Genomic DNA, 26,146 nt, shown 5'->3' with positions numbered 1-26,146 from the left:
AGATAGGGTTGTGGGTTGAGAGTTTTATACATATAAGCACCTGAAAGAGAGGTTTTAAGATAAAGCACCCTCGGGAGTATATTGATAAAAAGAAAACTAAGGGGAAAACAAAAATCAGGATGCAGGGAGTCAGCTCTCTTGTTTTCTTGAGAGCCCTGCTTCTCTGTAGGGTTCGACTCCAGTGTCCTTACAAAGAAGAGGGACGTAGTGCATGGACTGGTACTGCGGTGAGACTGTTAGCCGAAGCAAATGGTACTGGGATGCAGGTCAGTGTCTGGTCTTTCGCTGGGAGCTTTGAGAGCAGTGGAGATGAAAACCTCGTCCTTTGCGCACTCACATCAGTATCCATGAAGGACAATCCCTGTGAATCTCATACTGGACCAAATTTGTCTCTTAGGAACCTGTACTGCATTGACAGAAGCTGTAAATTGCTGGGGGGGGGTGGTGGGGGGGGTGGTGCGTGTTTAAAGCCCCCTCTCTCTCCTTACTGAAGGAGCAGCAAAATGGGCTTCTGTCTGAAAGAGTAGGGCTCAGCAGAGTTACACAGGTGTGAAAAGAAGCCAAAATGGTGGAGTCAGACTCTGGGGAGGGAGAGGAGAAACAGACGAGGTGACACTGGAGAGGAGAGCAGCTGGGACCTTCACCAGAGCCCGATGTTAAGGCTTAGCCATGTGTTACTGTTGTGTTCCTCAAATTCTCATTGAGAGACTCCAGCCTCTTCCCATTCCCTTCCTTCTCTTACTAAAGAGGTTTCCTTTCCTCTTCTCATTTTAGCTAAAGCAGGGAGTGGGAACAGCGAAGGTGTTAGTGTGTAATATTTTGTACGGTATCACTATGCAGGGTACAAATAATAAATCACATACTACATGCTTAGACAATTTACTGCCGGCTTTTGTATGTGCTGTGACAAGTGCTCAAAAGGTCAAAAAAGCTTCCTTAACAAATTTGATAAGATAATGCAGTGAGCTGTAACAGCATAAAGTCCTGGGGGCCATAGACCAGAATAGAAGAAATAATTATGCATGGTAATGGGTAATTACAGATAATGGCCTTTTTTTGGGGGTGGCAGAAAATACACAGCCCCACAGCCTTGCCTGCAATGAACATTGTCTAGCACATTAACTTTATAGCAAGCTAAAAGTTCAACGCTGGCACCAAAGATAATCCGCAACTTCTAATGGGAAGAGAACAGAAATATTCCTCTCAAAGGCAGAGCAAGTGTGTGGGTTTTGTTCCTCGGGAGGCAGAGTGTCTCAGCAGAAAGTAAGTAATGGTGCCAGCTTTCTTTGACATCTGAAATAGCTCTGTCATGATTGTCTGGTGGGAGAAACATATTGTTCCAGTGTTTCTGATTATGATGTTGGGGAGTGATTTCACACCAGCCTCGTTCAAGGCTACTGTCCGACCTCAAAGCCAGCTATGAATTGAACTAACGCGTCGTGAGACTTAATATTGCCAAACCAGTTAATAGGAGTGTGCTGATGCTTTATATACTGACCAAGGGGAAACGGTCAGGTGCAGATCCAACACTCTTTTGAGGTCTGAAGGCAAGTGTTTCCTGACTGAATAATTAATTTTTGGCGTTTTAGTGGCATAACTGTCCCCTGCCGCAGAGGCTGGCTTGCAGGAAGATACTAACACTGCAGTGATGAAAACAGTCTCTCTGAATTGAAAAGTACAGGAAATGTAAACTACCAAAAGCTGTACTCTGCTCACTGGGCAATGGCTATGCCTTCCTTCTTCTTGAGTAAATGTGTTGCTTGAGTAGTCACATTTCTTCTGCATTTTCAGCGGCATGTGTCTGTGTATGTGTAGAGTCGTACGCATAGAAGAAATGAAAACTGCTAACCATAGGTGTATATAAGAACTCAAGTCAATAAATGCGGGCAGTGAAGTTCTCTTAATTGCGACACTGCATATACAGAATCGCTTTGCTGAAATATACAATCAGATGGAGACTAATCATCTGTTGCAGCCACATGAGTAAATTGAACTGTGCCACTGCATGCTCCCAGACATTGAAACGTGACTGTATGTGCTATCCTGATTTTTAAAAGAGTTCCTGGTGTGCCTCCGTCCCAAGCTGACTAGTATTCTCCCCCAGATTCCTGAGTGTGGTCCAGTTACCATGCCCAGTAAGCAATTTGGTGCTACCACCCTGTTTTAGATGCTGAAAAAGTCTAATAGTATGGACTCTATGCCATTTGACCTCAACATCAGAGGCTTGCCCAGGCATGTTTAAATTACTATTACCAGTGTATAAGAAGATGTACAACTGGCCCTTAACGGTACTGGTAGGAATAGGAAATACTCCATGCAATACTCCACTCACTCCAGAATGAGTGAATATTAGACAGAACTTCAGTGTTTGCATTTCTTGGTGTGTATGCTTAAAAACACATTTGCATCTGTGAGATAGAGATGATGATAGAAATTCCTGTGAATTCTCTGACATTTCTCCTCTCTCCTCCCAAAAAGTAAGAAGGGAACAGAGGATCTATATGCTGGCTTCTGCGTTGATTTTGCCATGCATATCCAAAATTCGTGTAAATCACCGTAGCTGTATTGAAGTAAATGGTCTGAGACTGGTTTACATTAACTGAGGACTGGACCAGTGTTTTTCACCATGCTCTACCAAGGAGCCCCTCATAGGTTACTGATATAAGACCCATATGTGTAACTGACCCCGAGAACACACCTTCCTTAAAATCCCAGCCATCCTGAAATGAATTACTGGTTAACTACTGTTAATATGCCATAGAGCTGGAGAGTCGTCTACAACACTGCAAGATCAATAACAGTATTTATCGTGCATCATATTGATCTTCTATGAAAGAGTGGGCCATATTTCACACTGTGTACATAGTGCAAAAAAAGTAGCATCAGTTCTCCACAGGAATTAGTAAAGACATAGAAAAAAGCTTAGAGATCCAAGGGCACAACTGCATGAAGGGATACTCTTGTCTCACTGCAAGAGCGTTGCTCAGACATGGAGAGCCTCTGACAGCCCTACATTGTAGATTTGGTGTCCCAAAAACTGAGTGAGAATTTTAACCACTCTCTTTTTGGTTTGCTCTTCTAATTTCTGTTCCTTCTTGTACAGGTTCAGTCCCATATTTTTAATCGTGTCCTGTTTGCAACTTGTGAAATGTTAAAATTTGTGGCTAGCAGCAGGAGAAAGACCCAGGAGCCCTTCCCAGTTTTTCCATGTAGACAGTGAAGACAGCCAAGGCGTGAGCCCAGCTCCTGCAGCATCCCTCTTGTTTTAAAGGGCAGGTGGAGGGGCAGAGTGGGAGTCTGACGGCGCAGCAGCAGTTGCCTTGTTCAGAGCTCAATTCCTCTCAAAAATTGCTCCCCTTAGAGCAATGAACCTCAGGGCTGCCCCTCACGTGCAGGTGTTATAATGCGGCAAGCTCTGAGGCAGGGGAGGACCCTCTCCTTGCCAGCAGAGCCATTCAGCTGTGTTGAATTACATTTGGAAAAAAAACCAAAAACAGCTGAAAGCTGCTTTCTTAACCTTGGTATTCTCTCCTTGCTGGTGGAAAATGCAGCCATGGGCTGACAGCCTCCCTTGAGGAGGACACCTTGCTTGTTGAGCGGCCAGAGGCGAGGCTGTGGGAGGGTTCAGCTTGTAGGTAGGAGTCAGGAATTACAGGTACAGGCCAAAGACCAACCAGAGGCACCCCGGTTAGTTAAAGCTTAGTTACAGCCATTGCTTCCAATAGATCTGCCCTATTCTGCAAATGGTGGCCATGCCTGAGGATGCTGCAGCCCAGAAGCAGTATGCTTGCCCACCAGCTGGCTAGCAGACTTCAGCTGGAGAGACTGGCATGGGTAGGGCAAAAACTCTCCTGGGTGTATGATAAACACGAAATCTTCTCTGGGCAGATCTCCAAGTGCCTTGTTTTATCCATAGGACAGTTTAGCAAGGTTCTTTGGCCTTTGGTTCTGCACTCCTTGGCACTTAGCACTTCTTTGAAGGTATCCCATGTAGGTGCTGGCTGTTCTGACCTGCTTTTCTTCCTGAGCTTTCATTGGTCAGAAAAAAGTCAAGACTTTCAGGGCTTTCTCCATTAATAGCAAAAATCTTTCCCCTTAATGTGTTTACAGTTGTGTATGTTCTATACGTGTTGTATATGTATGTGCATGCATTAGTAGTAGATGACATGATTCAGCCAGGCTCGATGGGGTAAGAGCGTAGAGCTGGACTGCAGACCTGCCCTTGATCTGTTGCATGCCAGAGTCGCTGAAGACCTGCAAGAGCTCAGCTCTCCAGAGGCATCATTCCCTCAGGCTGGCTAGTTCAAGACTGCAAGGAGTTTAGAGTAACCCCTGGCGTGCTTTGACCTGGTCTGATCCAACATCCGCCCACAGTCTGGATGGCACAAAGCTATGTCTTGTATGAGATGTCTCCCTCCTCCCAGGTGAAGCACCAAATTTCTTCCACATGCTACAGAAAAAAAGCAGAGACTTGTCCCAAAGCATGTCATCAAAGAAAAACTCATCTCCTAAATCTGGGGGGAAGTGTGAGTTGGAGCATGTGGCAGCTTTCTGCTGCTGTTTGTCAGATGTTGCCAGTCCTTACATCTTCAGAAGCATGATGTGGCTTGGGATTTAGGGAAAATTAACGCTTCTGGCCGTCTTTCCAGTGCCATCGCAGGAGTCCTAGTTCTGTATGGAGTTGTGTGTGTCTGTCCCTTCGCTTCAACTTTCCTCTTTCACATGGCTTCTGTTTTTTCTGCTCATCTGCTGGGGCACATCCCTGTGGTGTGGCAGCAGCTCAGAAAGGTTGTGTGCCAGGGATGTTACAAGGACCATGGATTCCATAATTCTGTGTTCATAAGAGAAAAATGCCCCAGGCTGCTGACATGTGGAGATTTATGTGTTTGGGTGCATGGGTGGCTGAATGAGCAGGTGAGCGGCTCTACAGGCTCACTATTGAGTCTTGAGAGGGCAGCTGATAGTACTGTAGAGGCTATTGGAGAGTGTAGGGACAGCAGAAGGAAAGCAGAGGACCATTCTGGTGGATTCGTAACAGTCCTGAGCACTGAACCGCTGCAACTGTTGTGCAGCTAGATAAAGGAAAAACCGGTCACAGCAAGTCAACCCTTTTGCACCTCTGGTAGCAAGTGATGGTAACCCCAACCACAGATAAGAGGTAGAAAGAGAAAAGAAAGGGCAAAAAGCATATTTTTTTCTCCTACTTAATGCAGCAGAAGACTGCCACTGCTGCTCTTTCTTTAGGAAGGAGCTGTAGCACTACCGGCCACTGGAACATCACAGAGACATCAAGGATGCTTGTATGATTTTGTGGACAGCTATGGGCAGGTCTGTGTTCTAGCCTAGCCCATCTTGTCCCATGTTACGAAGTGCAGTGCATGAGACCTTTCCAAAAGTTGCAGCAAAGCCTGCTACTTTCTCCCCCTCTTCCTTTTAGCTGCTGACACCTCAGGGTGGCTCACCTTCCATGTGTAGGTGTAAAGAGGCCCCATTTTCCTGGTGCTAGTGTCCTTAGCGGAAAGTATTATCCCTTGTTACGATGCACTGCAAGTAGAAAGACACTGCAGAGGTTTCGGAAGAAATTGCACATCTGTGCAGCATAGCTTAGCCCTGCCAGAAGTTCTGTGGCCAGCTGCTTTGCATTTCTCTGTCTCATGTGAAATCTGTATCCCAGCAGGGAATGTGTTGGAGGATTTTGCATTTGGCTTCTATTTTACAGCATGAAAAGCAGAACAATTGGACCACACCTTTATTCGGGAGCTAAGTTTGGGGAGGGGAGTCAGGCTTGTGCTGTGATTTGTTGGCTTTTTGGTGCCAGTGGTCTACGTTCTGATTTTATCAAAGACATGGACAAAAGGACTTGATGAGAGGCTTGCCCAGAAGCAGAATAATAGCAATAATAACATTTCATAAAAATATGAAAGTGCAAAAACTGTGAAGGGTCTTTTGTGGCATTGCAGACTCCTCTGTTCTGTGTGCAAATTTGAGAGGTACTCCCAATGAAAGAGGCCATTTGGCTTGGTTCTTGCTTGCATAGGGCTGAGGGGCAGAAAAATCAGATGCAGGGGGCATAAAACGCTCTGTTTGCTAATAAATGGGTATAGTTCATTGATGTCAACAAAATGTCAGCAAAAGCTGAATGGGGGCACTGTATAGTTCAGTGACCTGGAAGGAGACTATCCATGATTGCAGAGAGCTTTCATTACAGCTGAAGAAGTGAAACAGAATTGCATTGTAAATGGCAATAATTGGTAAAACCAATCATTGGATCTAGTGTGCAGCTAATACGCAGGGCAGTGGAAGTTGTTACCATGAGTGGTATTTGCCACCATATTCATTTTGCAGGTAAGTAACCAAGGTACAGATATACCAAGAGAAAGACGCAGAACAAACTACGCAATGCCTGCCTGACATTTCTCTTAGGGCTGTTATTTCATACGTGCCTATTGTCCATGCTGCTTCGTCTCCATACCAATAGCCCTTGAGAGCTCATCAGTATGCTTTAAGTCACATCCCTTTCTCCTCCACGGTAGAGTTAGACAACATCATGGGAAGAGCAGGAGCTCCTTGCAGAAGGGATCATTACACTGCAAACACTGTAAGGGTTGGTGTAGGGCAGGGTTACAGGGATACGAGCTAGAACCAGGGCTGTGTCGATGGTGGGATTTACAGTTGCTCCCTTGTTTAATATGTAAATGTATATTCACCGTGTGGTTAGACTTCCTAAGGTTGTGGCAGTTTTTTGCTGTGTCTGGCTCGGCCAGGTAGCTGATGCAGTGTGTCAGAGAGAGCTTGGCTGTGAAACAGTACTGAAAAGCACCTTCCTTTTTCATTCTTGCAAATACCACAAGGCACTGGTTGACACTGGAGTGAGGAAAACGGGACTTAAAACATCCTCTGAGAAGCAGCCCCATCTTAGGAACAACAGGGCAGGCAGACCTTTGCAGGGAGAGGCTGCGGGGAGTGCAGCCGGCTGGCCTCCGGTCTGGAGGCACTCTGGAGTGCAGGCAGCAAGTCACGAGTGATCCCCTCCTCCTCCTCTTTTGCCAGTGGTGTGGGAGCTCGTTCTGCTCTGTGATTTTGTAGGTAAACAGGAGCCAAATTTGGGTATGGAGGCTGGGCAAGCATTGAGGGCCTCGCTGCTCGGAGGTAGCATGTGGGTTTCTGAGAGACCTTGGCTGGTCACGTGGTACTTCCCCTGCTGCAGCTTCTCTTCGCCTTGTGCCTGTTTGCCCTTTCTAGAGGCATGTTCTGAAAGTGTCCTCTCACCTGCAGGACACTGGCTGGAGAGGGGTCATCCTGTAGCTAGAGCCTTTCTGCTTCCAGGGAGTTAAAAGAGACTTGGCACACTGCTAAAATTTAAAAATAATAGAGGTCTGCATCCTTAGCTGGTGTAAATCATCATCAGATCAGCTGATGCTGCTTGAGGGCTCAGAGCATTGTCTTAACCTGCAGTTGGTTTTGTCTCCTGTTTTGAGGTCTGCAGTGCATGTAGGTGGTGATCTTGGGCTTTGAGTGGACGTCAGTCCACTTGAGTTTCCACCAAACATCCAGCCGCATTTCCCTTTCAGCTCCCATCTCTTCCTATTTACTACTCTCTGTCCAGCCTTCAGGAGAAGTAGCTCATCAGAAGGTGAAAGGTAATGGTCTTCATGGAGCCTCCTGTTCCATAATGGCTTGTTTTTTTCTTTTCCAGAGGGACGGATGCTCATTCAGGACATCCCTTCCATCCCCAGCAGAGGGCACTTGGAGAGCACGTCTGATTTGGTTGTGGACTCCACCTACTACAGCAGTTTTTACCAGCCGTCTCTGTATCCTTACTATAACAACCTGTACAACTACTCCCAGTACCAAATGGCAGTGGCCAGTGAGCCTTCCTCAAGTGAGACAGGGGGTACGATTGTAGGGTCGGCCATGAAGAACAGCCTTCGAAGCCTCCCAGCAACATACATGCCAGGCCAGTCAGGAAAGCAGTGGCAGGTACGATGTTACAGAGGTGTTATGTGAAAGAGTGAATTGGACAATAAGCTGTTTCTTGGGCCTGATTCTGACCTCCTGTTTGCTGGTTTCATGGCAGTGCAAAACCAGAACCAGATTCCAGGGAGGGGTTAGGATCCATGTTAGGAAAGTTAGCCGAAATGGGTGGTTATGATGCAGCACAATGAAAGCAATGATACAGGTATAGGTAGGTTGCCGCAAGCCCTGAGAAAGGGCACCCACTTGATTTTATCTTCTGAGTTACATCATAGTAGATTATGGGCTGTTTTCTGGAAAAAGAGTCCAACTGAATTACCCAGCATAGCGCCCTGGGAGCTTCAGGTGTCATTTCTGAGAGGCTTTGCTCTTCAGGAACCTGTTCTTTTCTCTTCCATCTTTCACATCCAAGATGCTGAAGTGAGCCAGGAGACCATGCTGTTGTGCAGTGGGTTGGTGGCAGCCAGTTGAATGTGACGTGGCGTGTTGCTTATGGCGTGTTCTGGCAGTGTCAGCTCCAGGGCTTGCAATTTCAACTTGGGTAGCTCAGGTTGCAGGCTGTGCCTCAGAGGTTGGCACCAGAGCTCTGTGTACTTCATTGGTTAGGGTATAAAGCCAACCGAGCCCTCTCGCTCTAGGACTTGATAATTGTAGCCTCCAACTCAGTAATGGTCGGAGACTGGAAAAAGGGGACATCTGCCAAGGCAGGGGATTCCTGGCAAGGGAAGAGGAGCCATTTCAGTGACCCTGAGGCTCTTTGGTCTTGGGCTGCAGTGGTGCTTTTCTGTCTGAGATTGAACTTGGGAGGCTACACCCTCTGAGTCTGCCTACGCCTGTGTCCCTTGTCCAAGGGCAGCAGAGGGCAGACCTCTTCTGTAGAGCATCAAGAGAGGGCAGGCTGCCTTCTGCAAAGGCTCTGTTGTGAAACCACTCAACAATGAAAGATTAAATGCCCACCAAAACCTCCTTTCTGAAGGGAGCAGATGGGTCATCCCCTTTGCTGACAGAGAATAGCAATTCTGGCACAGGGACCAACTCTGAAAGGGCATTTTAACTTCTGATACCGAGGAGCTGGAGCTAAAGCCAGAGTGGTTACAATTACTGTAGCAGTCCACATCACCTTCAGTGAGGCTTTCCTATCATTAGACACTTTTTTCATGGAAGAGTCCTTCTGAAAATGCGGGCACCTCCTGGGGCAACAGCTGGCAGGTCCATGAATTTTAAGATCATGGCTTTACAACAGTCTGCCTTTAGTACTATCCTGTATCCCTTTTTCACCATCAGTACAGCTGTATGGGGAAAAGAGCTCCCTTCCTTCTGCTGTGTGATCCCACACCACGAGAGCTTTCTTCTCTCAGTATGTTGATAGGCTTCACTGCAATCACCTTCAAATACACAGAGGTACTCCTTTTCAGTTAGGTCAGTTGATAGCATCTTCTCTACCTCTCTAGCTGCTGAATTTGATCACCAGACCGGGGGGAGAATTAGTCAAGGCAAGCTGGGGATAGGATTTTGTGCGTGGTAATGAGGTGAGGTACCAGTGCTTTTTTAGCTTTTTCATTCTGGTTGGTTGGGTTAACCTGGCACGTCATAGCAGAGTATTTCAGATAGAAGCTTTCTTCTGAAGCTTTTGCAGTACTTAGCTTGTAAGAGCCTGCTGCAGGAGCCTGCTGCAGAGCTGATGCTTGGAGACACCATCACAACACAAATAAGGGGCAGCAACATTTCAGTCTTGTGAAAATAATGTTCTTGCAGGCTGCTAGTCCAACACTTCACCATTCCTCCAGCCAGCAGAGACTTCTGTGATTTTACTTGCTTGGGAGAAAGGAGAGTAAATTACAGGTATCCTAGCGCGTAGTGTTTGAGGAAGAGATACATGAGGGTATGTTAGAGTATGTTAAACCTTGGAATGAAGATGGTGTCCTGTTGATTCTGTTGTCGTGTACTGTCATTTGAAACTAGACTGTATGTGTAAGAAGTCTTGGCCTAGAGGGTCCTTTGTCTCACTGTGAGATTGCCTGTTTCTTGTGGGACCTTTGACGCTCCTTAAAGAAAGAAAAGCAATAGTGTGTTTTCCATGCATTTTTCTCTTGGGGCCCTGCAGAATCTGTAGCTAACTTCTGCTTAAGTGCCGCTCAAATTAGTGGGATACCAAAGACGTGACTGAGGAAAAAAGAGGTGGTTGTTGTCAAAAAGGACCGTTTTCCTTCGACCAGCAGGCTCCAAATGCTGGGTGTTCATTTCCACCTTGTGGGATGTATCACATGGTTCCATTCACCTCCATGTGAATTTAGTGATTTACCTCACCTAAGATTTTAATTTCTCCTGGCCAAACCTTTTGGGGTCTCTCAGTGCTGTTCTGGTGAGATGTCTGTGCAGAGAGACTAGAGGTAGTGCTTTCTGCCTGCAGAAGTGACAGCTCCCCAGCTTCTAAATGACCTAAAACCAGGACCCACCTCTCCTGTTTAGTAGGGCAGAGTGTAGTTCAAGGTCAGTGTCATGTAACTTAAAAGCTGTTTCTCAGAGGCTGATCTGCGAGAAGGATTGTTATTGCTGGAAGAGTTACGAATCAGGGGGCTTGCATACTGTTATGACAGCATAACATTGCACAAATAATCATAAAAAGTTTTAGTGAGAGCTAGGCTAGATAATGTTTGATGGCAGTGGGTGCAGTGATGCCGAGGTTGTAAAACACTGCATGGCACTGAAGATGGTTTGTTGCAAGGGGAATGAGCTCTCAGCTGCTGCATGTGGTTAAACATTGATTCTGCGCATGGAAGGTTACCAGCAAGGGAAGATCACAGAAATATAGTGTTAAATGGAGAAGGATGGATGAGTTTCTCTGTCAAGCACGGTAAGGAGTTACAGGAGAGTTTCAAAGCATGATCCACAAAGAGGAATCAGACCTTGCTTACACTTTCAGAGGGTTTTGCTGGCAAACCTATGGAGGCTGATTCTCTCCAGAGGAAACACGTAGCTATATGTACAGAGGGATTTTTGCTGGACTGCCTGTACTGACAGAGTTTATTTTTTACATGCACAGGCTTTCTTAACCAGTCTTCCAGTATGAGTGAGTCTGCTCATGTGACTGGTAGTGCTATAACTGTTTTGATCAAGGTTTTTGATTTTTGCTTCTTTACCAAAATGATAGCTGTGCAATGCCTGCTGTAACCGAATCAGGGCAGCTTGCTAAGCTGTGAGCCCACAGGAGGGCTTCTTTGTTGGTATAAGTCACCCATGTGCTCACTGGAAGGTATCCTAGTTTAAGCAGTGTAGACAAGACCCCTGCCTTTTCCAGGCTCTGTTGTTGGAGGCTCACTTGTCCTGGAATAACTGTGACCACACAAGGAGAATTGCGTACTTAAAGTAAGATAACTTCTGGATGCAGACAAGGCCTTGAGCAGCCCAGCTGTCTGCTGTTTCAGAATTTAGGGAGCAAGGGAGAAAAGGCAGGGAGGAAACGTGTGAGTGTGTGTGGGATGGGATGAGGATTAATGCATCATTGAGCCTTGGCAAATAAACTGAATCACTGAATCTTTAATGTAGATTAATGTCAGATTTCATTAGTCTTTGTTCTTTGCAGAGGCTCATGTACTTGAGTGGATTCATAGAGGTGCAAATTTTTTAGATATTTCTGTGTAGGTTTTGTTCATTTGTATACAATTATCCCAGAAGCTGTATCCATCATGATTTGATAAGCGTAATGAAGATGATAGTTTTGGTCAAGCACCCTTCAGTCATTTATATTCTGCTGCTTTTGCCAGCTCTAAGGCAGATAATCAGATATGTCTGGTGTTGCACCTGAAGAAAAGACAAGCTTAGGTCAGAGAGGCAATGTCGCAGATGTGGTGGTTACTGTGCATCTCCTTTCACTCCAGTTCTGTGTAAGCATCTGGACCCTCCCTTGAAGCTCTCGTAATTGTTCATTACAACAGGAATTTATGTGCATTCAATCCAATTAACAGTTAAATGAGTTCACCAACGTTAGTACTGCAAGTCAGAGCATGTTGGTATACAGTGGAAGTTGGTGCTTCTGAAACTGGTCTCACTGCGACCCGCTTAGGGAGAGCAACTGGAACATGATGGGGTGACTGCAGTCTTGTCTACCACAACAGAAGTAAAACCTGGATGGACACGTCTGAATCTAATCAGGTTTAATTCTCCAAGCTGGCAATGAAACTGCTGGCGTGTGACCCACAGCATAAGGATAATCGTGACTCCTTCTGAGTCGGCGTCCTCCCCAAAAAGTGTTAAAACTCTTCTGGTTCCTACAGCCGGACCATGAAAAATCTGCAAGATGCAGAATGTGCCCTCACACCTGGGGACCAGTGGCTGCATTTTCTTTGTTACTCTGGTAACTCCAGGGATCCTGCTTCAGAGAAAGGTTAGGGCTGGCCAGAAGGTTTTGGACAAATTTCAGAATTTCATGTAGTTTCTGTTGTATGCTCTGAGGTGTTTTTTCCCCTTTCTTGCTTTCTTTCTTGCTTTCTTTCTTGCTTTCTTTCTTGCTTTCTTTCTTGCTTTCTTTCTTGCTTTCTTTCTTGCTTTTTTTTTTTTTTAATGCAGCTTGGCAAACCAGTATTTTCACTTCTAAAACCTCAACTGGTTTTTTCTTTCCTTAAACCAGTTTAGAGCAAAAACCTGAAATAAGTATTGGTGAGAGTCAGACTGAGAAATTTTAACTCATTTTCTAATACAGGAATTACATTTACCATTTGGAAGTGAAATATTTAGCATTGCTGAGGTAGGAAACTGTTTTTTAAGGATTTCTTAAAATGTAGCAAACATATAAAACTGTCTTCTACTAAATCCAGAAAAGTGTGGCTGTGATAGGGCAGCTAGCAGTTTGAACTCTTAAGAATAGCTGCTTGCTAGTAAAAAAGATTGCTATTTTCAACTTCTACAGCCTGTTTCTAGTTTCTGGCATAGTTTTTCCTCTAATAAGCCTGGCCTTCTTACAGAAATGTGCGGTCTAACTCTCCAGAAATAGGTGTAAAATGTGTAAAGTGTGTGTGTAAATATATACACATTGTGCAAGTCACATGACACAATCCCAATTTTATGTATAAGCAGTGTATTATATACTGTATTCATAACATACCCTTCACACTACAGATTTATGCTAAAAGTATCCTAATGTTTCTGACAGCTCATGTGTGACATGAATGCAATCCATATTTCTTGGAGGAGCTAATCTAAGCGGTTTATTTTCCGATACTGCTGATAGGGCTATATCTCTAGGTGTCACCGCAGTTGAGATTCTGATGGTAACATATTGTTTATGGGTCACTGCCTTTGTCTAAAAGAATAGGTTGGAACAGAATAGCAAAGGTTAATTAAGTTTGTCTATCAAGGAGGGACAGATATAGATGTCTCTTGTATTTTCTGTGCTAGAATCAAAGTAAGTCAAGGCAGGGTATCATAGACTCGTTTTTTCCTCGTGCTGGAAAATGTGCTTAGCTAGTTTTAGGAACGAAACAAAGCCACTTTGGGCGGCATAAGTGCAGCAGTAGTTGTGAGGGGTCAGCTCATGGGCAGTAGCATTGCAAGGTGGGAGAGCAGCAGCAACCCTCGTTTACAGCTGGGGAAACTGAGGCAGGGAAGTGTTAAATAACTTGCCCATGGTCACACAGCCCGCAGGTGACAGAGGAGAGATTCCTGATGTCTGGATTTCCACTCCGGTGCCCATCGGATGCCTTCTCGCCTCTTGCCAAAAACTGACCTCTGAATTCTGTTGTTTGCAAACAACAACACATAAGTGCAAAATGCAATTTTATGCCCCCTAAAGCTGGCTTTATTTTTAAGATTGTCCTGGTTTCAGCTGGGACAGAGTTAATTTTCTTCTTAGTAGCTGGTACAGTGCTGTGTTTTGGATTTAGTGTGAGAATAATGTTGATAACATGCTGATGTTTTAGTTGTTGCTAAGTAGCACTTATCCTAAGTTAAGGACTTTTCAGTTTCCCATGCTCTGCCAGCAAGCAGGTGTGCAAGAAGCTGGGAGGGAGCATAGCCGGGGCAGCTGACCTGAACTAGCCAAAGGGATATTCCATACCATAGAACGTCATGCCCAGTATATAAACTGGGGGGAGTTGGCCAGGAGGGGCGGATCGCTGCTCAGGCATCAGTCAGTGGGTGGTGAGCAACTGCATTGTGCATCACTTGTCTTTTCTTGGGTCTAATTTCTCTTTTTTGTTGTTATATTCCTTTTCATTACTATTATTATTATTATATTTTTTATTATTGCTAGTATTATATTTTATTTTACTTTAGTTATTAGACTGTTCTTATTTCAAAAAGAAAAAAGGCGGAAGGAGGAGGCTATGTTAAAACTTTTAACAGAGTTTCTCTGGTGTTTCCATGATTACTGGTTTTGATTTAAGGCAGCTCTTGGTGAGTCATGGGTGAGACAGAGGGATGGAAAGCCTGGGTGAAGTGATTTGGCTGAGATCACATTGCACACCAGTGGCAGAGCCAAAGGATAGTACCTTGGTCTCTTCTATTGCTCTGAGTTTTTTGCAGGCCTTGTCACGCAGGATTAGCATCCGTGACCTCCTCCTACTTGTCCTTCTTGGGAATAAGCCCCATAGTTAGGATTGACTGCAAAATGTGAAGGTGCTGCTAAGAGTAACACTGGCTTGCTCGCAAGGAGATTGCGGCTGGCAATCTTCTGCAAATAGAAGAATTACCTGGGTGACGTTTTGTCTGAATAAATCATCGGGGAAGGGCAGGACCATTTTCTAGTCTCTGAGGCTGGAAGGAGAAGTGAGGCACTACTTGTGCCTGCCTTGCCTATTTTCTGTCTCTGGTTTGGCCACCTCCTCTCCTTGGCTCTTCCTCCATGAAGAAGATATGTAAAGGTTTGCAGATGCTGCCAGGATCTTGGAAGGAGGATCTGGGCTTTACATTGCTCTTCCACCAGCTGTTGAGAAAGCTTTTTTGCAGGAATGGTCTGAACTGATGCAAGAGCATTTTCTTTATGCTTCTCTGGCTTTTGCTACATATTCTGTCACTATTGGGCACTGCTGTAGGGCTGCACTGACTGTTGTGGTCAGTGACGGACAAATCCTGCTTCCAGCTTGCCTGTTTGTGGACAAGCTGTAGCTACCTCTTGATTCCCCATATTGGCTTTACAAGGTGTCCTGATTTTGGCTGGGATAGAGTTAATTTTCTTCGTAGTAGCTGGTATAGTACAGTGTTTTGGATTTAGTAGGAAATAAATGTTGATAACACACTGATGTTTTTAGTTGTTGCTAAGTAGTGTTTATACTAAGTCAAGGATTTTCCAGCTTCTCATGCCCAGCCAGCAGGAAGGCTGGAGGGGCACAAGAAGTTGGGAGGGGACACAGCCAGGACAGCTGACCCAAACTGGCCAAAGGAATATTCCATACCATATGATGTCATGCCCAGTGTATAAACTGGAAGAAGCTGGCTGGGAGGGGCTGATTGCTGCTTGGGAACTAACTGGGCATCGGTTGGCGAGTAGTGAGCAATTGCGTTGTGCATCACTTGTTTTGTATATTCTAATTCTTTTAGTAGTAGCATTGTAATTTTTTTATTATCATTATCATTTTCCTTCCTTTCTGTCCTATTAAACTGTCTTTATCTCAGCCCACAAGTTTGTTTTTTTTTTTTTTATTCTTTCCCCCATCCCACTGGGTGGGGGAGTGCGTGAGCAGCTGTGTGGTGCTTAGTTGCCAGCTGGGGTTAAACCATGACACAAGGGAACAGGGGAAGAATTTCCACTGCGTGCATGGTCTTTTGATCAGGCCATATTTATTTGTTCGTGAGTTATAAGCACCCCACTGTTGCTTGCAGTACATCCTTTAAAAAGTTAGTGAGTGTGCGCTGTGTTGTACTATTTAGGGGAACCCATAAACGTTGAATAGGTCAAATGTGCTTCTCCGATGATCTGTGTCTCCCACTGAAGTCAGTGAGGTACTTGGTGAATCAATCCTGCAGCTGGGGCAGGGCACGAGTGATGTGTGGCTGGAGGGGGATGCACTGTAAGTGAGTAACTCGGGTGTTCAATTCAGGAGCTCAACTTGCTCTCTGCAAAGAGCAAGTACATGCCCTTCCCTTCCACAGCACTTCCTCACCTAAAACATGCCTTGTTCTTATGGCGCAGAGCCTGCGGTGATACGAACCAGAGTGGCTTGTGGGACTGTCCCAGCCCTTGCCTGTCTTGGCCTCGCTGTAGGGCTGGAAGGGACAAGGGAGGCAGGAGGAGACACCAGAGGGCCAGGCATCTCCTCCTGTGATCCCTGCATGACCCCAGGTCCTGCAGGACAGGACCAGGTTTGGGATACCTGGCTGCAGCATTTGGAAGGCTGAACTGCCCCAGGTTAGAAATAATCTGAATATTCCAGGGCCTCCCCAGGGCTGTTTTTATCTCCCTTTCTGGCACCCAAAAATGTGCAAGGACTCTCCAGAGCTGCAGGAGTTAATACAGAGCAAATGCCCCTTCTCATGGGGTAATGATCTTCTAAGCCCCCTTTTTAATGCGGCGCTAAGGTCAAGAATTTTTATGACTGGTTGTTTTTTTATTGTTACTGTAAAATAGGATTGCTAAGCACTATAAAAAGGAAACCTTACGGTTCAGATTTACTGCGGAGTGTATTCTAAACAGTTTAATAAAACAAACCCAAAAGCTTTTAGATTTTCTTCAGCGGTTAATACACAGCATATTCTTTGCAGAGCCAAGCCTCTGGCTGTCGGTCGAACTGCGGTTCATAGACTTGGTGTGGGTAATAAGATTATAAAACATGTCTCTTGCTAGCCAGCTACCACACACTAATAATAATAGTAGTAATAATTCATTGCATCCAGAGATTTTAGGTGAGTTGTTTTTTTAAGAAATGGAGAAAAACCCTAAAAAAAGGTTTGAAAGGAAACAGGTCACTGCATCCACTCTACAGGAAGAGGAAACCTGCACGTGATTGTTTCAGTGCCAGGGAGTGATCCCTCCATTTTCTTACAGCTGAAGTAATGCTGTCTCCTGCAGGCGATCTTTTCTCAGTTGTACGCCTGCACACATGCACTTGCACAAGGGAGAGGTGGAGATGTGAGGACCGTGGATGTTGCCCACAGCCCTGCCCCACCGAGGGAAGGAAGTGCAAAACGGTGCGTGCAAAACGGCAGCCAGAGAGGAGTTTGCTAACTTTTTTTCCCCAGTACTTCTAGAGCTGTTGAGCTTTGCAAATGTGCAGATTCAAAATGGCCTTTGGACTGAGCTTTTGGGCAGTTTGTATTGTTAATCTGTAATTTCAGGGCAGAGGCAGCCTGGGTTTTTTTGAGGGAGTCTGTGCAAAGCACAGATGTCTGTTTCCAAGAGGAGACTACCCTTTGTCAGAACAGCAGAGGGTCTGTCGGTGGCTCTTTTGAGTTCAGGCTTCCTTGGGATGACACATTAGATTTTTTTAAGAGCAATTTACTGTTTATCATGGATGAAACTTTGGTACATGTTGAGCTTTTTCTGCATGCATGGGGTGCAGATGGTAGAAAAATCACCTTTTAAGTATTGCTTTAATTTATAATAGAAAACCTCTTACTTTCACAGACTAAAAGCATGTCCTGCCAGTCCCTCAGTACGTGTGCAAATACGTGCAACTGCGCTGCTGTCAGAAGACGTGCAGAAGTGCACTTTGCTTCCTGTAAACAGCCATTGCTCTCTCTCGGCACTTAATCTCACTGCAAACCTGGCTCCATATGGAAAGTGGGATGTTGCCCTCTGTCTCAGTGGGCACTAGCAGGATTTTATGTGACTCGGGCCACGTTATTTCCAGCTAGGTCTACTAAAATGAATATTGAATTATTAAGGGGACCCCTGGAAAACAAGGGGTGACTGCATTCTGGCTGCTTTGCTGAGAGGTGCTGGTGGCTCCTTCTGCCAGGACCAGACCCTGGGGGTCTGCTGGTGCTGGGTGGCCATCTGGGATAGCAGGTTCACCCCCTGCTTCCGCTGCTCCCTGGGTCTGAGCTTCGCAGCCCAGGAAGGGCAGAGGAGCAGGGCTGCACGGGCGGCTGGCTGGGACCCAAGGGGACTGCAGTAGAGCGGGCAGAGCTCCTCTAACTGAGGTGAGATGCGGCTGAAAAGGCTGTCAGGCACTTCTGCTTGCGAAGATAATGTCTAATGGCATAGCTGGACGTGTGTTACTGTTGGCACTGCTACCTTTATACCTGGTACAAAACTGTGATATTTTTTCTCTGCCCAGAAGCTTTCCATCTTACAATCATTTGCTGCCCAACAGACTTAGGGAGACCAGGTAGCGTTACCTTTCCTGTTGAAAATCTTAATCTTGTGAAGTGTTTGGCTGCATTTTTTGGAGCACTGTAGCCACGCTACATTGTAGGGCTTTGGAACAAATAATAGTAGATAGTAGTTCTTTCATAAAACAAAAATTAAAAAAAGCATTACCACCTCTCTGAGGAGATCGGTTTGGATGATTTCAGGGCATTGGAGTAGGGTAAACTTTGATTTCTGAGTGCTGCCAACTTTGCTGCAGGCTGCGGGAGGGAGAAGGGGTTGTCTGGTGGACACCGTGCTGAGACAGTGGACCTGCTGGCTGGTGTCCAGCTGTGGCTCCACTACAGGTTTCTCATGTAGTCTGTCGACAGCTTGATTTCTCTGGGTAAATCACGAAAATATTTTTCCATCTTGCTGGGTTGTAAGAAAAGCGATGTGTTTGTGTGTATGTGTGTCATAGCTCAGATGCCGTGGGGCGTGTCCTGAGTGAGTCGGTCAGTAGGACTGTCCTCCTTAGCCACCCTGTAGGTCCCTGGCAGGGCAGTTACCACCAGTCTGAGACGGGTTAGTCTGTGGGGAGGTGTAGGGACTGGATGGACACTTCACCTCTGACACTGGCTGGGTGTGTGCAGTTGAAGGGATCTGGAAAGCTTCCCATGGTGTTGTCTGTGCCACAAGCAGGGCACTTGCCAGGAAGCTCCTTGCAGTGAAGGGTACATGTGTGTGTGCCAGATGCAGCTTCACCTGAGGTAAGATAAACCAGCCATAGGTATGCTGGTGCTGCTGCTGCTGCTGCTGGGCCACATCCCATACCAATCCAGCTCACCTGTAGCTGAGCGGCGTGGGCGTGCAGTCAGCCAACCAAAGCAAAAACCCAAGGGCAGTGTGTCAGGACTTTACTTCCCACGCACCCTCCGTGACCTCCTTCAAAGCCGCGTGTGTGTGGGGCAGTGGGGTGCCTGTGTGGTGCTGGGGCTCAGCTTTCACAGGCTGCTGTTGCACTTCTCTTTCTGACAGGTGAAGGGCATGGAGAGCCGCCACGCCGTCAGCTCCCAGTACCGCATGTGCTCATACTACCCACCTGCTTCCTACCTGGGACAGGGGGTTGGTGCTCCCACGTGCCTCCCCCAAATCCTGACCTCTGAGGACATCCCCTCCTACGCGGAGTCAAAAGCGAGAGGTAAGTGCACCCGTGGGGGCATCTGGGACCGCCTTGCCTTGGGGCAGGCACCCAGGAGGTGTGGGTTGCTGCTGAGAAGGAAGCTAGGCATCAGAAAGTAGGTGTTTACAAGATGGTGGCTGTTTTCTGGAAGGCTTGTAGTGCGGTGGCAACGTAGGGCTGTTACCGTACAGTAGTGCAAACTTGTACTTCACAAGTGTCGTGGTTCAGGAGCGCAGTTAGTCGTACCTTTCTGCTCCTATGTATGTCTCTTAAGTTGTACAAAGAGTCACTTGAGGTGCCATCTTTGGTGCTCACCACCTGGCTTCCTCACAGCAACAAAGAATTATCTTTGCCCCAACCACAGAATTATCTTTTCTTTCTTTCCTTCTCAGACATGCTGTCTGTGATTTTTTCCACAGGCCTCCCACTGAGCCTTTGCCGTCCTCTTCTTTCTGAACCATGTGTGGGAACTATTTCTGCATCCCAACCATGTCATGAAGCCCTTTGCAGACTTGCTTCCTTGTTTGCTTTCAAACTCATCACAGCATGTTACTTAATTTAAAACTACTGCAGATAAATTTTTCTTCTCGTATCCAGTGTTTCTGGGCTGTCCTAAGGATTGCTATAATCTGCAGTCATTTCCAGGGAAGTGTTAGTCAATTTACCCTGTGGTTTTGACAATGTTTCTCTCGCTTCCTTGCTCTCTTGCTCCAGTAGCAGGTAGAGTGCACACACAGACATTGACATGGCCCTGCTGGAGTAGACCCACTCCACTGAGCTGCTTCCCTGTCCCTGGAACGGGACAGTAACTGATGCCAGAGAAAGAAGAAGAGAAACAGAGAAAGAGTAGGGTGACCCTACTTCGTATGTCCAAAATCCTCACACTCCTACAGCATTCAAAGGTGTCCTGAGCTGTTGATTGCTTCTGAACCATCATTTCAGTTACCAGCAGCAGACCTGCACTCCGTGAATTGACCTAACCCTTCCAGAAGCTTCTCACACTTTTTGTCTCTCTGTAGCAATCAATGAATTTGGCAGTTTAATTTTGTGTCATCTGTGGGAAGTATTTCTTTTTGTTTACTTTACACCTGCCAAATTTTTGTGTGGGTTTTTTTTTTTTTTTTTTGCACAGAGTCACACCACTGGCAACAGCATCCATCCTCATTTGCTTCTCTGATGCACTTATACATTGAAATTAATCTTCTCCTCTTTATATCTGATGGAAGGATGTATGTTGCGTAGGTTCCATAATTGTTTTCAGTCATGGCCTTTCTGTGGCTGATGTCCTGGTGTCTGGTTGCATTTGTGTTGTGCTAAAAAATACAGTGGTTGTGTCATGACAGGACCTTAAGGACTCAAATGAAGTTTTGGAAGGTGAGGTGTGTATAAAGTCATACCTGTGGCTGGTGTAAATCAGCACTGAGCCCTTGAATTCAGTAACTCCAGAATGATTTATACTGAGGAGATGGCTGCTCTTTCGGAGTGGCTGTTTTCTGAAAGTCTTCCAGCTAACTGTGACGTATCAGATAGATGAATAAACAACACGTGGTGTGATGAAACCTTAGCCTTTTCGTCCTTCTCCAGTAGTTTTAAATGGCTTAGAGAAATCAGTGATCCTTGGTTCATTTTCCTTCTCTTTTCTTCAATTTTATTTTCTTCCCTCTTTTCTGACCACCATTGAACAGTGACGTCTTCCTTTCTGCCCATTGGTCAGAGAAGCAGTTGGCTTTATGCTCAACTGCGGTTGACACTTTTTCTTGCATCCATCACTACTAACTCACTAAGAAGTCTTACCAGTCGAGTGTTCTTACAAATAGACAAAAGACCTTATACCCTTTGTTCCCAAATGTACTTCAGTAATTTTTCATCACTCTAGAAAAAAGTTGTGCGTAATGTGCCACTGATTTTTAAACTGCATAAATACTGTATTTTCAATAATCCCTGACTGCTTCTCCAAACAGTATTCCACACACAGATATTGTTCCCTAAGTTGCACCATCAATCAGAAACCGACAAGCAGTGAGATGTAATTTACTGAGATCAAACAGCATTTTCCAGACTCTGAAGAAGTGTTTTTCCATAGCAGGGAGCTAGTGGGTGAAAGAGGCACCAATATTTTTGTGAGAAACTTGAACATGTGAGCTGGACCGTACCCATTTAATGGGCTTCTTAGAAGCATCTTCTTTTTCGTTATGCATGTTCTTGGAGGAGATGACTGCTTTTACTTTTTCCATCTACAGACAAAATAATATTCTCAGGCTGTTAGTCGATGATTTACACGCCCATGACGTTTTTCTTCTGGTGCTTTTCAAAGTCCTCAGAGGGTTTGAGTTTTTTTGCCTCTTTATTGTCATCTGTGCGAGTGCTGAGTCAGCCAGCAGGCTGTGAGCAGTGGATCCTGCTTATTAAAGAGGGTGGTCCATTCCCCCCAAGTACTGACTACCCGTGCTGCAAGTGCTGCCTCATACAAAAGACACATTCTTATGTGTTTCTCCATTGATTGTTGGGCTGAACTTTCTGTACAATGCCTGACTGCTTTGTATGAAGCCTGGTGACATGTTTCTGCAGGGTTAGTGGTCGCTACTTGCTGAAGACAACTCTAGCGCATGTTTTAAATAAACAAATCATATTTTACTCCTTCCTTTTCTGTGGCTGAAGTGGTAACCATGCTCAGAGACTTGTTTTCTTTCTAAGAATACATGTTCATAGATTTTGGGTCCAGAAGGGAACATTAGGATCATCTAATCTTACTTGCTGTATGATGCAGACTGTAAAACTTCACCTAATAACTCCTGCAGCCAGCCCATAACTAATTTTTTTCAGATCTATGTGAAGACTTATGTATTATTAATCCAGAGATTGTACAGGAAGGTAACAGTGCATATAGAAGAACAACAGGTCAAAATAAACAACTCATTTTGCAGCCAAATTTTCAAAACATCGGAAATGTGTATCTTTAACAAAAATGGTTATTAAATTCCCAAGCACAAATCTGAGATGGTCTCACAACCCATACAGTTTATTACCCACTCTTCAGTTGTAACTTCAGCTTTATAGAGGTTTTGCCAGTTCATGTATTATCTCCGTTAGTATTTTAGTCAGACTATTTCATTAATTTTGTTCTGCTAAGTTAACTGCCTGCTTAGACCAGTTGTATTGAAAGGGAGGAGAGATGAGCTAGCAGATCGCTGATTTACACTTTCTTTGTTTTTATGAATGATGCGAAGTTCTCGGAAAGCTTCTGACATTTGTACGTGAGGCCATACCATGTTACAGTGTGTTGCATATAGTAATGGGCTGACATTTTCTGAATGGCAACACACCATCAGTCAACCTCCTTGCAATTTGAAGTGGTTCTAAGTAAAATGGTTTTGCTTCCAACTAAGCACAGCTGCTGCCCTTCCAGCTGAAACTGGAAAAAATGGGGAGAAAAAGAAGATAAACCAGTGACAAATGGCAAAAGGATGTTTTTAGAGGGCTCTCTTAGATCACCAGGTTGTAAGTTTTATATAATAATTTCTAGATAGGAGACAGATTTTGTACTCCGTACTTTCAGAAGATTTTTCCTCTCCTTTTTTCTGCAAGAGCAATGAGAGAAAAAGATGTATGAGAGGTTGTTATCAAGCCCTGTGCATGCAAAGCATACTTTAAAATGTGTCTTTCTTTTGGAAGAAGCCAAGCTGAGAAATGCTTGTACAAGAAGTGGAGGAATTAGAATGGGCCACAACAGGGTATTTCATCTCCAAAAGCCAAGTGCCTTATTCCCATTGATTTCTGTGGGATGGTTGCTTTTTTTTTTTTTTTTTTTTGAAGTGGGGCTTTTTCAGGATTGGATCACTGCCCAGAATTGGACAGCACCTTCCACTGATTTTGAATCAGCCCCTCCTGCACTTAGATTTGTGAAATACCTGTACAAGACCTTGGTTTGAGAGAGCAAGAAAGCACATGCTTGGATCAGGACTGGGTGCCTCACTCTGGGTCCTGTTTCCACTGAGTAAAAGTTGAGCATTTGCTTATGTGTATGGGAGTGTTTTCTGGGTTAGGGACAGTGGCAGAAAAATTTAACATTTAAATAGAAGGATGCAAAGGAGAAACATCCCTGTATTTGGAGACACCTTTGGTTTTAAAGCAGTTACTTTGTCTTAACGTTGGCATGGAATAAAAACTCCTCTTTGTCATTATTATGTGAGATGTTGAGATAATTATTCTGTGTGTCTGTGCCCGTGGTGAAGGAGATGGCTTGCCTTTAAGATGTTGCTCTGGCTGCTGAATGGATTTGAATTTTTATTTTCCTGTCTTAAGCGTCAGGATAGTTGGAAACACAAGTAATGAAGCACTGGAACAGTGCTGCATTTGCAGCTTGAATGTAAAGCAGGAGCCTGAAACTCCTCCCAAACACAAATAAGAAAAACTGATATAAAGGGTTCATTTTGATACAGAAAAGGTCAACAGTTTTGTGTAAATCAGCAAACACCATTTTATGAAGGAGAACATTTCTGGTAACAGGTTTTTTGTCAGCAGAACAGCTTCCAACACTTTCAAAACACTTTTTCACAGTCCTTTCTAGAAGTTAAATAACTGGTATCCCCCATTTTATGGTTGTGGAAATCAAGGTGGCACAGACATTTCCAGAGTCTGCATTTAAAGACTCACCCTTGCGTCTCTCGGCTTGGATGCTGTGTGGAAAACAGTGCTGAGCCATTGGAGAAGACTGCCCAAACTGGAGCAGCTCTGTAAAGAGCCTCTTCCAGTGGTTTCACAATCAAGGGCACATTGGAAACAGTCTCCCTGCTTCAGACAAAAAGTTTCGTTCTCGCAAAAGCGTCGCTGGAATGCAAGGAATGCCGTGTGCGCCAGAAACACGCATGAGAGGTCGGATGTTTCTTTCAGACCAGGTTACTGTGCGCCAAAGTTGTGCCCCTTTTTTCAGATTTCCTACATACAGTGTTTTTGCATGAATGTGTGCCCTTGAAATGCCATGCAAGGTAAGAGTAGCACTCCAGAGCCACAGGTGGCACCTGGCTATAGGATCAGAGAGGTCAAGGAGTGCTGGTATGCAAAAGGTCTTTGAGACCCTGTCCTTGAACCTGAACTGCTTTCTGCAAGGATTCAGGTTACACAGACGGCACTGCAACAAAGCAGGCTGGTTTGGTATGGCTAAGAAATTACCCCAACGAGGAGAAAAAAGCCTTGCATCTGTCTACTCTTTATTTGCAGGCAGCTGAGAAGATGCACTGACAGAGCTATGCTAATAAAGCACTTAGGAAGTGGGGCACAACAGTAGAAAATAGCCCAAATTCTCCTCCATCAGCAGGCTAGAAACAGTCTGCGTAAGCTAAAGAGTAGCTATTTCAGTCGCAAGGAGTCCGGGTGTTGTCAAGTATGAGAGATACCACTTCTACCTCTTTTCTATGTACCTCTTCAGTAGAGCATCAGCAGAAATATGTCTTGAATTTGGAGGGGTTTCAGCAGCAGAGTATGTGGGGAGGATAACATTTTGCTCCTAGAACTGATACAGTTCAGCAATATTTAGCTTGTCTGTTTTGTGTGTGTGTCTATCTGTGCATCTTTTGCTTAAGAAGTGGCCTCTGTTCAAGAGTATGCTATCCTTAGTGCTGAAAGAGCAAGCAGTGTTTGCTGAAAGCTTGAGACTGTATTTTCCACTAGCTATCCATCTTACATCAAACTTCTAGAAGTAAATTTTGAAGTAACTCAAAAGAAGAAAGGAAGGGGTAATCATCTAAATCTGCAGATTTTGAACGGTCAGTTCAAGTGGGTCACTTGATCTTTGCACAACTGTTTTATCTTTTTTTGTGCATTCTCATTGCTGCTGCTTATGGTCCCTGATGGCTGTGCTGTGTGCGGCTTCCCTTAGGCGCTCATTACAAGGGTGGTGAGCAGATTTTATACTGCACTTCTGCAAGCCTTGGTTTACATTGCTGGTTGTGTATGTGCATTGCAACATTTTACAGACCTCTTCGGGCGGATGCCCTTTTAACATGTCATTTTCATTTTCAATAAAGAGTTGAGTTTTGGGCTTAGCTGACTAGAGAGTTGTTGGGCTTAGGGATTTTTTTATCTTTTAAACCAAGCAAGTTACTAACCCCGATTTGTGACGTTCTTATTCGTACTTCATCATTTCATTAGCTGTAATAGCAGCTATCAAAATACATTTGCGAATGTGAGGCATATTCAATATAAGCTCTGGTAACTCATTTTTCTGTGTATTGAAGCCTTTTTGTAGGTCTGTGTTCTAAGTGAGGTTGGATTGGTGAAGATATGACCAATATTAAAATAACTTTATAAAGTCTGAAGGGAATTCCTGAAAAGAAATTAATGTAAGCATTTGCTTACATCCCATTCTGCTTCAGTTTATTCCTGATTAAAAAGCTCATTTTAGTAGTTTCTTCTCTAAATGCAACCTTTATGTTATGCTCACTCAAAACCACACAGAAATAAAACAATATGTGCAGCAAAGCAACTTTTCATTGGACAGTTGCAGAATTACAGGTTTGATTCATGAGTTTTGCTGATTCACGAGTTTTGCTGATTCATGCCAGGGCAGCTGATGAGCCCTTGCTGTTTGCTCGGGGGGAAGCTGCTGGTCCTGCCGCAGGAGCAGCTGAACAAGCTGTATTTTTGATGGTTTCCCACCAAATCTCTTTTTGTAGAAATGCAGATATTTCTGGACTGAGGCCTTAGCATCCTCTAGGAGGAATGCTAAGCTCTCATGAAAACTATGTGTGAATGCTTTCATTTGTCGGCAC

General features: G+C 44.9%; 1 protein-coding gene across 1 annotated transcript in view; it reads left to right on the top strand.

The window, feature by feature from the left end:
- Positions 1–26,146, top strand: part of DMRT1 (doublesex and mab-3 related transcription factor 1) — a 62,861-nt gene that overhangs the window by 16,105 nt on the left and 20,610 nt on the right. Inside the window, 2 exon segments of the mRNA XM_050913311.1 lie at positions 7,697–7,980; positions 19,235–19,397. Of these exon segments, the coding sequence (XP_050769268.1) occupies positions 7,697–7,980; positions 19,235–19,397 (447 nt within the window).

This window comes from Gymnogyps californianus, chromosome Z (genome assembly GCF_018139145.2).
Source record: "Gymnogyps californianus isolate 813 chromosome Z, ASM1813914v2, whole genome shotgun sequence".
Classification (NCBI taxonomy): domain Eukaryota; kingdom Metazoa; phylum Chordata; class Aves; order Accipitriformes; family Cathartidae; genus Gymnogyps; species Gymnogyps californianus.
Note: the sequence above shows the minus strand (reverse complement) of the source record. Positions and strands in the feature narration are given on the sequence as shown.